The 14,765-nt window shown below is 40.7% G+C and overlaps 1 protein-coding gene across 4 annotated transcripts in view; it reads left to right on the plus strand.

Annotated features, from left to right (window-relative positions):
• LOC138304163 (developmental pluripotency-associated protein 2-like) overlaps positions 1 to 14,765 on the plus strand; it is a 297,216-nt gene that overhangs the window by 124,781 nt on the left and 157,670 nt on the right. For all 4 annotated transcript variants that reach the window (XM_069243990.1, XM_069243991.1, XM_069243988.1 and 1 more), the window contains exon 5: positions 8,776 to 8,971. In XM_069243990.1, coding sequence (XP_069100091.1) covers positions 8,776 to 8,971 — 196 coding nt within the window. The remainder of the gene's footprint in view (positions 1 to 8,775; positions 8,972 to 14,765) is intronic.

Raw genomic sequence — 14,765 nt, forward strand, 5'->3', positions numbered from 1 at the left:
CATTTGCTTTCTTCCATTTCCCAGCTTAACTTCCCAGAAAGTGCCAAAACTTCTACTCCATATTGGAATTAGGGGTGCACCATTACATTAATTGCCGAAGTTACTGGTCTAAGGGCCTGTCCACCATACTTTCTACTAAACTGTTTTAAACCCCATACTGATGTTAGGGCTCTTACTTTTAGAGCTTCTAGGTGATCATTCCATCTTATTTTGAATCAAATCACATACCTAAATAGTTGTATTTTTCAACCTTTTCTCCTCCGAGGAACCAAAAGAACCTTTTCCCTAATACCATTACTTTTGTTTATTCTCTATTTACTATAAGTTTTTTCTTATTGCAGTAAGACTTAAAGGCATCTAGGTTTCTTTGTAACCCCATCTGTCATATTGACTACCACCAAGTCATCTGCGTATAGAAGACAAGAGATGTGAACTCCATCCATTTTTCGGCTCAGGCCATTAATCTCCTTTAATAAACCTGGTAGATCGGACAAAAATATAGCAAAAAGCAATGGGGCCAATACACAACCTTGGCGTAAACCATTCCTTATCGCATCTTCTTTGAGAGTGAACTATTAGTGTCTAAAATTACTTGGGCCCAATTTTGTGTATGCAGACCCAGGAGGAGAAACATTAGATTCAAGTTGATCCCCAGCTTCTTTAGCATATTCCATAACATTTCGATCCACTAGGTCGAATGCAGCATGGAAATCAACAAAACAGCAGAAAAGACTCCCTTGCATCTCAACTGACTTTTTTGCTATAGACCAAAGACTAAAGCGATGATCAATTGTCGAATGCCCTTTAAAACCACCCTGATCAACCGGAATTAGGTCGTTTAACTCTACCCAGGGTTTTATTTGATCCAACAACATCTTTGAGAAGACTTTTTCGCCAACGTCCAATAAACTAATTAGGCAATCGTTTTTTGGGTTTGATCATCTTTTTTATATATCATCCTAATTATAGCACCCTTCCAATTCTCAGGGGAAACTACCTGTATCAAAGATCTTTTGATAAGTAGCATAAAAGAGAACAGACCACCAATCTACATTATTTTTTTATTATTGACGCTGGAAGGTTTTCAAGCCCACTGCTTTAGTTAGTTTAAGCCCTGCTATTGTCTCTTTTATCTTTTGTAGAGAGAAAGCTGATCTTACACACCTTTATTTTTCTGCATTCTCCTTCCATATCCTTACCTCCATATATGTTGCCTATGTGTTTACTCCAGTCGTCTTCACTGACCAAACATATCATATTTCCTATAGCTTTTCCCTCCTTTACCAACTGCCAAAAGCCCCTTATGTTTTGTGTGCTTATAACTTCTACCATTGCCTCCCAATTCCTATTTACATACTCCAGTTTCCGCAGCCTTAAAATTGTTTTATAAACTTGCTTTTCTGAGCGGAGCTTCAGTCCTACCTCTAGGGTGTGTTTTTTTTTTTTTCTTTAATTCCCTTTTTAATCTCTGCACCTTCTGCTTTTTGCTCCTACACATTTGATTGTACCAAGTGTTTTTATTTGCTTCTCCCCTCATCTAACACCCCAAGGCCGTTTTAAAGTTTACTTTCAGGCACCCTACAATTAACTCTATTGCTGTATCATATCCCCTGAAAATATCATTCGGATCTTCATCTATCCGTAGACCTCTATAGTTTAATAAAACTTCATTACGAGTTTTTAGGCTGCTTTCAGTAATGCGGGTCGTTATCCTACGCGGGTACTCAACCTGTAGTGTCAGCAATTGTTAACTGTAGGGGCCAGTTATCACTGTCCCCTAACTGCACAATCCTGAAATCTTGCACCTCTCTAAAATGCCAGGTATTTATAAAGGCATAATCAATGGGGCATAACTGATTGCCTATTTGAAAGGTTTGCTTCGCTGGACGACCTGCCTTCAGGTGACCATTAATGCAAAATAAACTGTAAGATCCTAAAGTTCTTACTAGGGACTTATCACATGCAATACAGACTGTGCTGGGGAAAATGCTTTGTGGGATCCGTGCTGCAGTCAACAATTCCTTATACAGTTTATCACTACCAGTGGAATCAAGTTTATGGTTAAAATCCCCTAATATTAATATAGGGAGTCTGCTTTACTGATACAAATCGCTACCCGATCTTCTTCAAATAGCCCCCTTTGGGCATCATAATCTAAAGACCTACCTGGTTGAATATTTACATTATCAGAAGCTGCATGAGCCCTCCAATAGTGTTGTGTAGGTCAATCTGTCCCGCCAGAATCCAATGGCATTTTTTTTTTTTTTTTACTTCTATAAATCTATTGGCTATTCTAGTTGAGGCCAGGATAATCGGGCCCCCTGAAGGACGGCCTTGGCCCTGGCGGGTAGCCCCCTTAAAAAGTCCCATAAATCCATCTACTGGTTCGGGTTCTTCCCACAGCCACGTTTCTTGGAGACATACTATATCATAATTTTCCAGCCTTCCCTTAAATAAATCTTGTTTTAGATGTCTTTTGTAGCCGCCTAGGTTTCAAGAGAAAATCCAGATGCTGTGCGAGGGGATTCATTCCTAATCCAGGTCACTCACAACCTCCCTACTATAGCTATCCTGATGGTTTGTAATGGGCTCAAAACGGTTTTTATGTTCATTTGTTATAGTTACACTTAAACTACCCTTGTTATCATCCACATACACTTAGATCTTTTGAGCCTATCGAGTTACACTTATACTGCCCTTGATTGGGAAACAAACCTCCATGACACTTTAGAGCTCTACTACTTCCTTCCCCAGGTTCTAGCACAGTCACTTGAACCAACCTTACACCTTCCTTAACTAACTCCATCTTTGCCTGGACTACCAATTGTCTCACACACGCGGAGTAAAAAAAAAATTAACAAAAAGTGCCTTTGTAACCTCTGCCCCCACTGTTTATAAAGAACCCTATTTGTTTTATGACAACTGACTCAATCTTACATAAACTTGGGCACAGGGCCATGACTTCTAGTAGGTGTGAGCAGTTCAGGAGTTTCAACCTCCTATATTCCGGTCTATTTGATGACTGCGCTAGGCTCCCCTTCCCCTTCCTATACCAATGATAATCTTCCCTGCTATTTTTACTTATTGCCAACCTTCTAATACCCTTCCTCAGTTTCCCTACTCCCCCTTCTTTCTTTCATTTCAATTTCGAGAGGATGCTTATACCTTGCTACTGCCGGAGACTCTTCCATTTGTAGTACAGTTGGAGTCTTTTGAAGCATATTTTTGGGGGCAGTCGTTTCTCCTATATTCTTTGGTAATGTTCTTAATTTTTTACATCCAGCTACCCTCACCCCTTGCTCCGTTGATCTTTGTCTCCCACCTTCTCTTAATTTACTTTGTTTACTTTGGTATTATGATGTAAGTTATAGGGTGCATAGCCTCTCACCCCCAGCCCTCGACTGCTTTTTATCACAAGCATCGGTCGCTTCGAGACATATACTGACGAGGGCTCTGTCCTCTTTGTTGTTTACTCACTACGTCACTATACTTGTCCGAAATACCTGTTTCCTGGTCCCTTTTTTCGCCCACAGGGAGCACCAGTGCCGGCATACAATGATTGATTTGCTTCAGTTTGTCCATTATCTCTTGTAAATGATTTTTTTGCATTTTTCCCAAGCTATTGTTTATCGTTATTACTTCTAAAATTGCTTGTAGAGTTTTTTGCATTAGAAACATCACATCAAGTAGGGAATCTGCGGGTACCGCAGTGGTGTTGAAACCAAGGGTGGACTGTCTTTCTGATTGCCTACCTAAAAAAAAAAACAGAGGTGATGGAGCAATCTTCCCCGTACTGTTAACCTCTCTACTCACCCCTCCCTGCTCCTCTTTTTCCTTCTCCTAATTTTCCTTACTTTCTTTCTCTGGTTTGGAGTGCAACAGAGACCACCCCTCTAGGATATATCTACCTGTTAATTGGGATCGGAGGCATGGCGATGAAGACAGGACGGGCTCCAGCAAAAGCCTCCCCCGGACTGTTTCCTCTCCCCCTCCCAAATCCTCTAACTGCAGTGACTCTAGGGTCTGGGAGCTACTCATATGGCCCCGCTCGACGTTACTGTGGTCAGGGCTTAATATACCCCCCCCCGCCACCCCCAAGGGTCTGTGCCACATTTGAAGTACTTCCCCACAAAATCCTTAATTGATGCACCCAATGGAGTTGCAGCAGCTTTTTCCTCATTGTCTCTTATGATATCATTCAGGGCACTCTTAAGTTGCAAAGACTGCGAAGAGTCTCCCCATCTTGGCTTCTGGCTGATGCCCCCAGGGTCTGAATTTTCTTTGGTGCTCCCTTCTCCTAGCAGCACCCTCTGGTCCTTTTAGACCCTTTTTTGCACCACACAATCATTTTTCCTTGCCAACATGCTGCATGTGCTCTGGATGGGCAGCAGGCTTGGCAGACAAATTTAGTGGTTGTCTTATAATGTCTTATAATATTCTGATCCCCCGATGGACCGTCACCTGCTAGTACTACCACCGCCTCTGCTCGCAGGGTAGCTCGCTCCCTCTGGTTTTAGCAGGCTTTATCAGCTACTGTTGGTCTCGACTTGGCAACAAGGGACGAGGAAGCGCACGTCTGATCTTGCTTTGTGAATTCCTTGGGACCAAAAATGCTTCAATATGTGGTAGGAACTATCCTGCTGCCCTTCCTGGATTTGTCCCCTGACCGGCGCCGTGGCTCCTCACTGGATGATAGTTTCACAAGTGTGCCAGCTGTAGAATGTGAGTCTTTATCCCAACATGGGGGGAAAAATCAGAGTCCAGAAGAACTGTTCCCAAGTGTGCCCACGATTCACCTAAGGTCAGGGCACTGTAGGAGGTAGGTTTTTGTCCAAGTAAGAGGAAGGCCAGAGTCCAGAAGAACTGTTAGTGCTGTTACTAGGTGAGCTGCCGCACCCCTCCTAGAACCAGGGCACTATGTGGGTGGAGCGGGGATGGATATGTGCCCGACAGAAATTACAAATAACAGCTACTGGGAAGTGGGCACAAGCACGCACCCTGAAAATTCAGTTAAGTCTGTGTAATTCTTCCTCGGTTATGGTAAAACCGCAGGAGTTGGTGCTCAGAGTAAAAGCGTGATGCGATTGACCGGTCACAATCGCAGTTCTAAAGCATGACCAGCTGCAAGGGCCAATCCGAGCGTGGGAGAATAGGGAGACGGAAGCTGCACCAGGTACTAACCTGGTCACTTGCGCGTCACCCTAGCTCTACCATAAGGGTGTGGTCCTAATACTGCATCACGCTACAGCTACTACGCACTCTTGCCACTGAGTGCCGCAGCCACTGCCCCCCTGTATGATACACTTGTAATTGTCCTTCATAAAGCTCACAAGTTATCCTGGATTCGTAGCGTGATGGCAGCTAGCTGCCTGATCTTCATCGGCTGCTGGCGCCTACACCATCCACGCCACCCCTCACCTCCTCAGGTGGTGGTAATGGCGGCAGTAGCCACAGCCGTGAATAGCAGTCCTCGTTCCCAACCGAACTCCTTATCTATTGCATGATCACAAAATGCATTTTTAAATATTTTATTTTAAATTATCACTAGTCCCTATTTCTCGATCCCAGTCATGGCATCAAAAAAGACAAAATAATTGGAAATATTGGTGTACTTTAAATGTAAAATGCACTTGCTGCCATATTTTCTTAGATTGTTTGTTCCTCACAACTTTGACTCCCCTTTTTAAAACCAGTATTTGTCCAATATCAGTGTCTCATTCCTCATAGTCTTTTGGTGGATTTGGTTTATATGGATGTGGCTTTAAGTCACTTTTTAACTGCTTAATAGACTAAAGTCTCAATAAAACTAACTTGGACTACAATTTTGTTTTGGGTGCTATATCTCAGAAAGACTTAAGTCTTGTGGAAGTCAAGACAGCCACTTCTCCGATTGACTATTTATCTTAGCATCTCCTACATCTTTGATCCTGTGAAAATTTACAATGGCATTCATCAAAATATTGATTCTTGTCCACTGGTTTAATTTTCTTACTGTTGCTTAAGTGATTTACTCCAAGGTACTTCCCTCTATTATAAGATGGTAGCTTCTTGCTCTGGGATCAACCTCTGATTTTAGAAGTTTCTTTTTTAAATTTCATGGATTCCTGTTTCTTGTTACTTGGAATACAATGTTGGTCAATTCAACTTCTTTCTGATCCTCTGGTCTAGCCACATAGTATATGGGCAGGAGTGTAGCATTATTTCTTCGTGTTCTCTTAAACCTTATCTCAGCTACAATATCTGTGTTGTCCATCACTTTTGTAACAATCACACCAGGAGATGCTATGTTTCTTTTGCGTTTGCTTAAGCACTGCCAAAGAAGGGTAGCTTGGGTGACTGAGCATAACACTGTGAACACCCTTCCACATAGAGTGCACTGTTGACTTTTAGATCCCTTTTGATAGGAAGACATAAAGGTCATGACTGCTTACCTGAGCAATGTACATTAGTCCTGTATCATGCAGCAACCTACCCTGAAATCATTTGAAGTGAATGCCTGCAATGTATGGACAATACTGAGAAGGTGGGTTAGCAGGTTTTCACTGGGTAAAACTCACATTACCATCTGCTACATCAAACGCGTGTGACAAATTTCAGTAGTGACCATGGGATCTGCTACTATAATGAATGTTATTTATCCCCTGCTAGTGGGAGCCCTCTTTATTATGGGGGCTTTAAACGTGGGGCACACGTTCTCTGAAATACCCACCCTATCACCTAAATCGGGTATTGGTCGATATCTAGGATTCATTTTTGTAATTCTAAACAAACCTTGGTCGAAGAAGAGGGCATTTTTCCAAGGATAATTTAAGTCTGATGTCTCCAATTCAGAAAATGTAGCCTCTCTCCCTGAGGGGCTCCACTAGCACTGGCTTAGCATTGGACACCATTGTTGTTGTACACCCCCCCATTAGGCGCACAGCGTATTAGATTTTCTTATCCCCCAGGCTTATGGATATAGTCAGTCCTCCACAGAGTAAAGAACATACCGGTATCTTGCTTACTTTCCTGAGATCCTTGCACATTTTATAGAGATGGTGGAGGACTTGCAGATGACTTGCTGGCAACAGAAGGAGCCTACTCTGTTTGTCTCCTGAATTGAATACACACACACACACACACACAATGGGATATTATGTTATGGTTTTGTTGTACACTAACCTATTGTTGGAAGCACGGTATGAAATTATTATTGTAATGCAAACAGTAGCAAACGCAATCAAAATAAGAAGAAAACACGAAACACTGTCACTTGTAGTGAGAAGATCAACCTAAATGTATTAAATCTCTAGAACTGTTAAACTCTCTGGCGTGCTAGGAAATGTCCTGGGAATGGGCGCATGACACACCCGATTTGTAGATGGTCTTCCCTCCTCTCATAGGAGAGACAAAGATATACATGACTCGCGCCTGATAGTCGTCTTGTGAGGAAAAAATGGCAACTGATTGCGGCCAGTTGCGTCTTGATCACCACTGCTATAGCAGCGTAAGTTGGGTTAAGTAATAAATGTTTAAAAGTTTTGCATTGGCGTCTGCAGGGGTACATACAAAAGCCAGGGCAAAGCTAAAAAGTGGGGGTGTTGAGCCCTACTATGTGAGACAAGTTCAGCAAAAGAGGAACATAAATATTGCAAACAGAGTTACAAAGGGAGCAGGCAATAGTGTTTTGAAAGGCAAGTAAGAAAAATTTATGTGATACAAGAAATAAATATGGTAGCTGCAAACAAGACGGGGGGTTGCGAATGGAAGAAGGCAAAATGTGAAAGTAATGAAAGGTGCTAAGAAGGAAAGAAATGGCAAAGTGAAAGGTTCGGTGGTTGAAGAGAAAAAAGGAAACGAGTGCAAAGTTATTGGTGACAAAGAATGGATAGAAGGGTGAAAGTATCAGTTGGGGAAAGGTTTGATGGAGAGATGGATAAATGGATGGAAAGGTGGACAAAAGAATGAACGTATGAATGGCTGGAAGAGTGAAAGGAGGGTGGATCTAAGGGCGAAGTGAATGGCCATTTGATAGATTGACGGAATGGCCAAAAGGTGGATGGCTAGGTAAAAGGACTGATCAGTATGTAGATGGATGGATGTAATTAACTGGCTAGAACAATGAAAGGTTGGATTAAAAAAAAAAAAAAGTTATCCACCTTGTGCCTCACCATTCCCATCTGCTCCTCGACTGGTCTGCAGGCACAGGCTACCAGCCTGCCCTGCATCCAATGCTACCAGCATGAAAGCAGCGTTAGGATTGGACAGCGTCCCAGCCAGAGAGCTCCGTGGCAGACTGAAAGTCTCTTGCTTGCGTAGTGTCGATATTTTACTAGCTCACCAGCAGGCAAGGTACGTATTCAGCCAGGAAACCTCCTTAAAAGGCGCTGTTAAAATAAAATTAATGTATTTTACCTAATGTGACCCGTGTTCGTACTTGAATATTTTTCTGATTTGTTATGTCACTAAAGTATATTGTACCGTATCCGTTGCCCCCAGCTTATCAAGACGAAGACTGCAACTTGAGACCCACGGTGCTTCTAGGATTTGGAATTCCACAACTAATTTTACTGAACTCTCCAGTACCGTTATTTGCTTTGTCATCACTAGCCATAGAGGATGTTGGCCATGGGCTAGGTTGTGCAGGAAGAGCTGTGCGTCAAACTCTTTTCTGCTGATCGAAACCTAGATTTTTCTGAATAGGAACATGATGTCCTTATTAGTATTCGCTCTTTACTCTCTATTGTCTTTGTTAGCCTAGCTAATACCTTTTTAATGCATCCATTCCTTTCTCAGGTGGCCATGGCTGGTGTCTGATCCATGGGATGGAACTGCGCCTTCCGCCCACCAGCTGGGTTCCACTGGTTCTTCGAGGCGGACGTGCATGTGTTCCTCATGGTGAACAGGCTTCTCCTTTGCTACTAGTACCTGCCTCTACTGTTGTCCCCCCACACCTAGATGACAACTATATCTGTCAGGAGTGCGCCTTAAGGTGAGTTCAGGGTTACTCCTTGTCTTTTGGAAGAATTCACTAGTGCTGGGACACAGACTCCTAGGCTTTCCTGGGTTAAAGGGCAGATCTAATCCTGTGATTTGTTTGTGTTATTTGAGCAATGGAAGATCAGGCGTTTTGGGGGAGGCACATGGGCACTTCCACTTATGTTGCACATGCTACAAACTGATTTGCCTCCTGCTTCTGACCCAGGAGATCTCATTACTATGATTCACGTTTTTCTGAATCTGCAGTGAATCCAACTCTCAATGTATCTTCCAATCCATCCTCTTCATAAAAGGGTTCCCAAACCGCTCCCACCTCAGGTAGGCACCATGATGAAATATTATATAACAGCGTGCTGACGGTAGTGTATCATAGGATCGCGATGGGTTCCTGAACTACTGTTGATATTTAATGAGGGCATTATTTACTAAGGGAAACCATGAGCATCAGCATTTAAGAGTTGTGAACAAGTATAGTGCCTAGGCTTCATATTTGTTATATTACTAAAAATAAAAATGGTATAATTTGAAGTGATAAAACGGGAGAGTGGCTACTGGTGGTCATTTTGGTCACATAAAAACCCACCTTTTGTTGACTTAGTGATAAGCAGTAACTATTTGTCTGATCAAGTAACATAAACAAATCTGGGTAAAAACGCGTATGGGCTATTTGGTTCTGTATGATCTGTGTGAAGGGCAGAAAGTCGAGATTCAGCCAACAGTAGGTCTGTATTTTATATTTAAGATTTCATGCGCCGTTGCTATAAAATACTCACTTTCTGTTTGTATAAGAAGTATGATTCTCTCCAGAGAAGAGACTAACAAGTATTGGCAATGCCAGTATTTCTGGCTTTAAAGGAATGTTCTGACTGCCCTTCCATCTGTGCTGCTGCCAGAGAAAAAAACCATAAATTATCTTATCGAAGACACTTTAATTGCATTTTGTCATTGGTATGCCCTGGATAGTTCAATCTCAGAAAGCTGGATAAATAAAACTTTCAACTCTCTGGAGAGCAATCACTTTTGTGTGGAAGCCTACAACTTCTGCCCAGTCAGTCAAAATTAATTCCTGGCTCCCAACATGTTGGTGGAGTCAAATCCCCTCTCTAGTGATACTCACATAATTGTCTGTCAACAGCTGCTCTGTGAAGCCAGACCGAAAAATGGACAAATACTATTATATGGAATAGTTGGTAAGCATATGGGCTCAATGTTTCCGGGTCGGTGACATGAGACCTCAAGGGTGTTGTATTATTGGTGGGGAGAGGGTTCAAGGACTTGATTAGATGGTGATGCCACCCCTAATTGGCTATTAGATTGGAAATAATGGTTGTTCAATCAGTATAATCACACCAGCCCTATTGAAATTGATGAAGCAACTATATGATGCCTGTACAAGAGTGATGGCTTGGTTGGCGTATACATTTTACTGAGTTGAACCGTTGCTATGTCAAGGCTGTATGCTGGCACCTCTCCTCTTCTCTATATACATTGCAGATGCACCAGAGGTTTTAAATCATATATGCCCCCCCTGAAAATTGGGGCAGACAGTCCAATATTTGTATGCTAATGATGCAGCTCTACTGGATTTGTCCCTAGTTGGCCTTCAACAGCAACTAAACGCTTATGCAGAGTACTGTGAAAATTAGATAATTCCATTCAATGATTTATTTCACATTGATTGGAAACCAAAATGCACTGGTGGCTTAGGGGTGAACAACTGGAAAACCGTGTCGGAGTTCAAATATTTAGGTATGTTTTTTTAAGTATAATCCAAATTTTAATTCACATGTTGAGTAGCAAGATCAGAGAGTGAAAGCTGTCACAAGAACATTTCAGAAGCTGGATTCCGCACTGGATCATAGATCACTTGAAGTTCTCCAGGAGGCATATAATGCTAAATTATCAAGTTTGCTTCTGTAGGGTTGTGAGATTCTCCCTGAACAATGTGTAAAATGAATTGAAATAATGGAAACTAATAAGTGAAAATATGGCTTGGTTTACTTAAAGGCGCTGTGAATAGCGCATTAAGACTTCATCTGGGCCTAATGAAAATCAGTTTTGAATTACTGGTAAAATATCCTGAATGCATTAGACAACTCGCCCAACAATTAAAAGGCCAAACTCCACGGTTGTAAACCTAAAAATTATACTGGCAAATGTGAATGCTAATACAGAAACAGAGTTGGACAAAGCATCCACACAAAGGAGGAAGCATGTTATAACAAAATGGTGTAGATCAAAGGCCAAAATAAAGGATTTAAAGAATTATAGAGCCAGGCCTCAACTTTCTCATCTTTTGAACAAAGACTGTTTGCTCTTCAACCATACTTGGAAAAACATAAAGATGCTAGGTGACCAGATGAGTGCTGAAGCTCAGACTGGGTCAAGTGAAGGGTTTTATTGTATGGCAGCTGATGGGTGGAAATGTAGTGATTGACTAGAAATCCAAGCACATGTCCTTTTTGCCAATTGAATACCCGGTCACTTGTACACTTCACTATATTTTGCACAACTCTTAGTCAAGTAATGAAGAAAATACTGCTTCCAGTCTTTGGAGAAAGGAGGATTCGTAGAGTGAAGGAACTGATGACTAGTGCAGAGATGGGACGATATACGACTTTATTACCTGGTGAACTTCCTTGTCATTGTAAAGGACAAGCTAGATGGTTTAATAGTTTGTCATCTGAATCCCTCCATTTATTGGAAGCTATGCATCAGTTAGGGAACTGAAGCCACAAGTTCAATTCAAGGAGTTGGCACTAGACACTTTGTATATTTGTTTTGTACTGTCATGTTTTATTAGAGGTTATCAGAATCCTCTTCTTAAAATACAGTTTGATTTTTCTTAAATGTTGTTTCCTTGCTTCATAAAGACTTTTTAAACTTTACAACTGAATAGGATAGAAAGTGAACCGTCCAATTATTGAGTGGAAGAGTTGTACAGTTAAGGGATGTAAGGATCTAGTATTTTACACATTCCTCCCTTTTTTTTTTTTTTTTTTTTTTTTAATAAAGCCCTGTTTTTTTAAAGCAATAGCTTGGATCTTTTAAAAGGGTAGACTAAAGGGTGATGGAAGTTATATATTCCTGGATAAAGAGGATTGTGAAGAAGAAAGAGTAGTAACAATACATTTAGTAGTTACAAGATATATATTTTTTAAAGTAATGGCACATATATTTTATGATCTCCATATAAAAATGTATTCTGTACGGAGTTAAAGCTACAATGCATACGTATCTTGCACTTTATTCAAAATTACATAATGAAAGAATGTTGGTGTTCCTGTTTTTGATAGATTGACAAGATGGGCAGAAGGAATTCTTAAATTAATGGTTATCTGGCATGATTTTTTGGAGGCTTCTTTGTTTTTAGTGAACAGATGAAATGTTAAGCGAGTGTAGTGGGTGCATAGGTTTTCAAGGGCATGTAACTTATGTGATTAAAAATCTAAATTAAATTAGTTTGGGTTTCTTTTTATTCCATGTACTGCATACCTTATTCAAACTTGAAATTAGATAAAGTTGTAATTTTAGTATACAGCTTTTTGGGTGCAAAGGATTTTTAATTGCATTTTCATTTTTTGTAAATTTTACTTGTGTGCTGATTGTAATGTTTGTTTTGCCAAGCCGGCAATATATCAAACAAATACATTTAAACTGAAACAGTCTATATAATTACCCTGTGCAGTGGTGATTATATAAAACAGAAGCTTGATATTAGACCTATTGATCTTCATTGTGGCGAGCTCAAGGATAATTAGAAGTGGGACTACCTCCAGTGATTGAGGAAATTTTACAGTTGGCTTCACTGCTCAAATTTGCCGCCTTTCCAGTCCTTTGTGAGGTGTCCACTGACAGGCATCTCGCAGCCAAAGTCCATAAATGCTTAAAGGAAAAAGGTTTCACCTTCCATAGGCTCCATCTTGTTTCCAAGGAATTACCGTAAAAAGGGGTACCACCCTTGGCAAGTCTGTGCAACTACCCAGGCTCCTCTGGTATAGTGACTACACTACAGACTGAGGTTGACACAATTCACCTCACCTGCGCATTTGTATCATACCTGGGGTGGGGTCTTCATCCCCCAGGAGGCCACATTGCAGGAGCTGGGACTTTGTTGGTAACTGTGCTGTAAAGTGGTTGGCCACACTCTGCTGCACGAGACACAGTTCATCGCACCTGCCCATTTTTGTCATTCCTTGGGTGAGACTTCATCCCCCAGGAGACTGCATTGCAGGAGTAAGATGTTCCCACCATATCTTCAGTACATGCAGATCAATAGTCAATAATTAATCATCAGCACCAATAATCAATTACATTAATTATCTATATGAGTCAGTAAATTTCACACACCATGACTTTTCAGTCATGAATAACTGCACCTTTTAGTAAAAGTTAGAATATTTATTTCCCTATAGTAACAATGCTAATGTCACGTAAAATAATCTCAAAGTCAAATGATGAACATACAGAAACACTGGCTGTCCGAATCTGCAAAAGAAACACAATGTAATCAAAGTTTGAACTACTACACATTCTAAAGTTGCAGTGCAAATTAATAACAAAAACAATTGCACAGACAATATCACATACATTTATATTCAGCAAATGTTACTCCCGATAACAAACTTTCATTACTGAGGATCCTTATCTAACATCAGATTAGCATTAGCATGTTGGGCTTCATGCTAAACAATATAGTAAACACACATTTGGAAAACATCTAACTACGGCTCTATCAAAACAGTGCAGTTGGTACCTAGAAAGAAAAAGCAAACCGTCTTAAACACATCAGTAATAATATACCTCTCCTCAAATGGATTTGTCATCAGGACATCATTTCAGTCAGCAAGGCATCAGGATTCTGCATCAAAGTTCAGAAAACGCAAAGTCTTTAAGCATTAAAGTTAAGCACGTCTCGTGTCAAGATGCTCAAGAAAGTAATGGCCTTTTGGCAAGAAAGAAATGGGCAAATGCTCTAGTCAAAAGACAAATGCACAATGGCAGCTTCTTCTCAGTGTAGTCCGGTTAAGTTAAATATCCTAAAACTATTTCCCAAGTCCAAATTGGTCAAGTCATTGCATGTTCACACTTTGTTCAATACAACTAAAACATCAAATCTGTATCTTCTACTAGTACTCCGTTCACATGTCACCAATTGACTTTTTTTGTGATGTCCTCATCCGGCTTACCAGGTAACAATATTGTTGCTGCTTATACTCCAGTCAGTGTCTCAATTGTTCTCCTCCTGAGAAAGTCAGTCTTACACACATTACACTTACAATGTTACATTTAGCAAGAAAAGCATCTTCTAGCAAGCGGTTCTCATGAGAAAGACTTTTAGCTACGAGCATATTTGATCAGCACAGTGGAAAATCATAGTTTAATTCTATAAGCAAACATTTTATTAATCTGTTTAGAAATACAGGTTGACATGAGGCCATGCAACTAGGCCAGGACCTCCGCTAAGGTAAGACCGTCAGTTAATAAACTAATGCATAGCCCTCAATATGATGTACTACTACAATAACCAAACTCCATATTTCATATTAATAAGCCATTAATAAGTATACTTCATGAACATTAGCGGCCCCTCACTGTGATCACATTTTCAAATGCGTGCATTATTTGTCTCTATTATATTTTCTACACAAATCCATTACTCACAATACATGAATATTCATTAATATTTTTATTAAAACACCTGCTTTAGCACAAGCTACAGTATAAAGTTTGTGATAGTTAGCAAAACTCTGTTTTGTCTAACCGACAGTCTAATTCTAGTTGGT

This window comes from Pleurodeles waltl, chromosome 7, assembly GCF_031143425.1.
Source record: "Pleurodeles waltl isolate 20211129_DDA chromosome 7, aPleWal1.hap1.20221129, whole genome shotgun sequence".
Taxonomy (NCBI): domain Eukaryota; kingdom Metazoa; phylum Chordata; class Amphibia; order Caudata; family Salamandridae; genus Pleurodeles; species Pleurodeles waltl.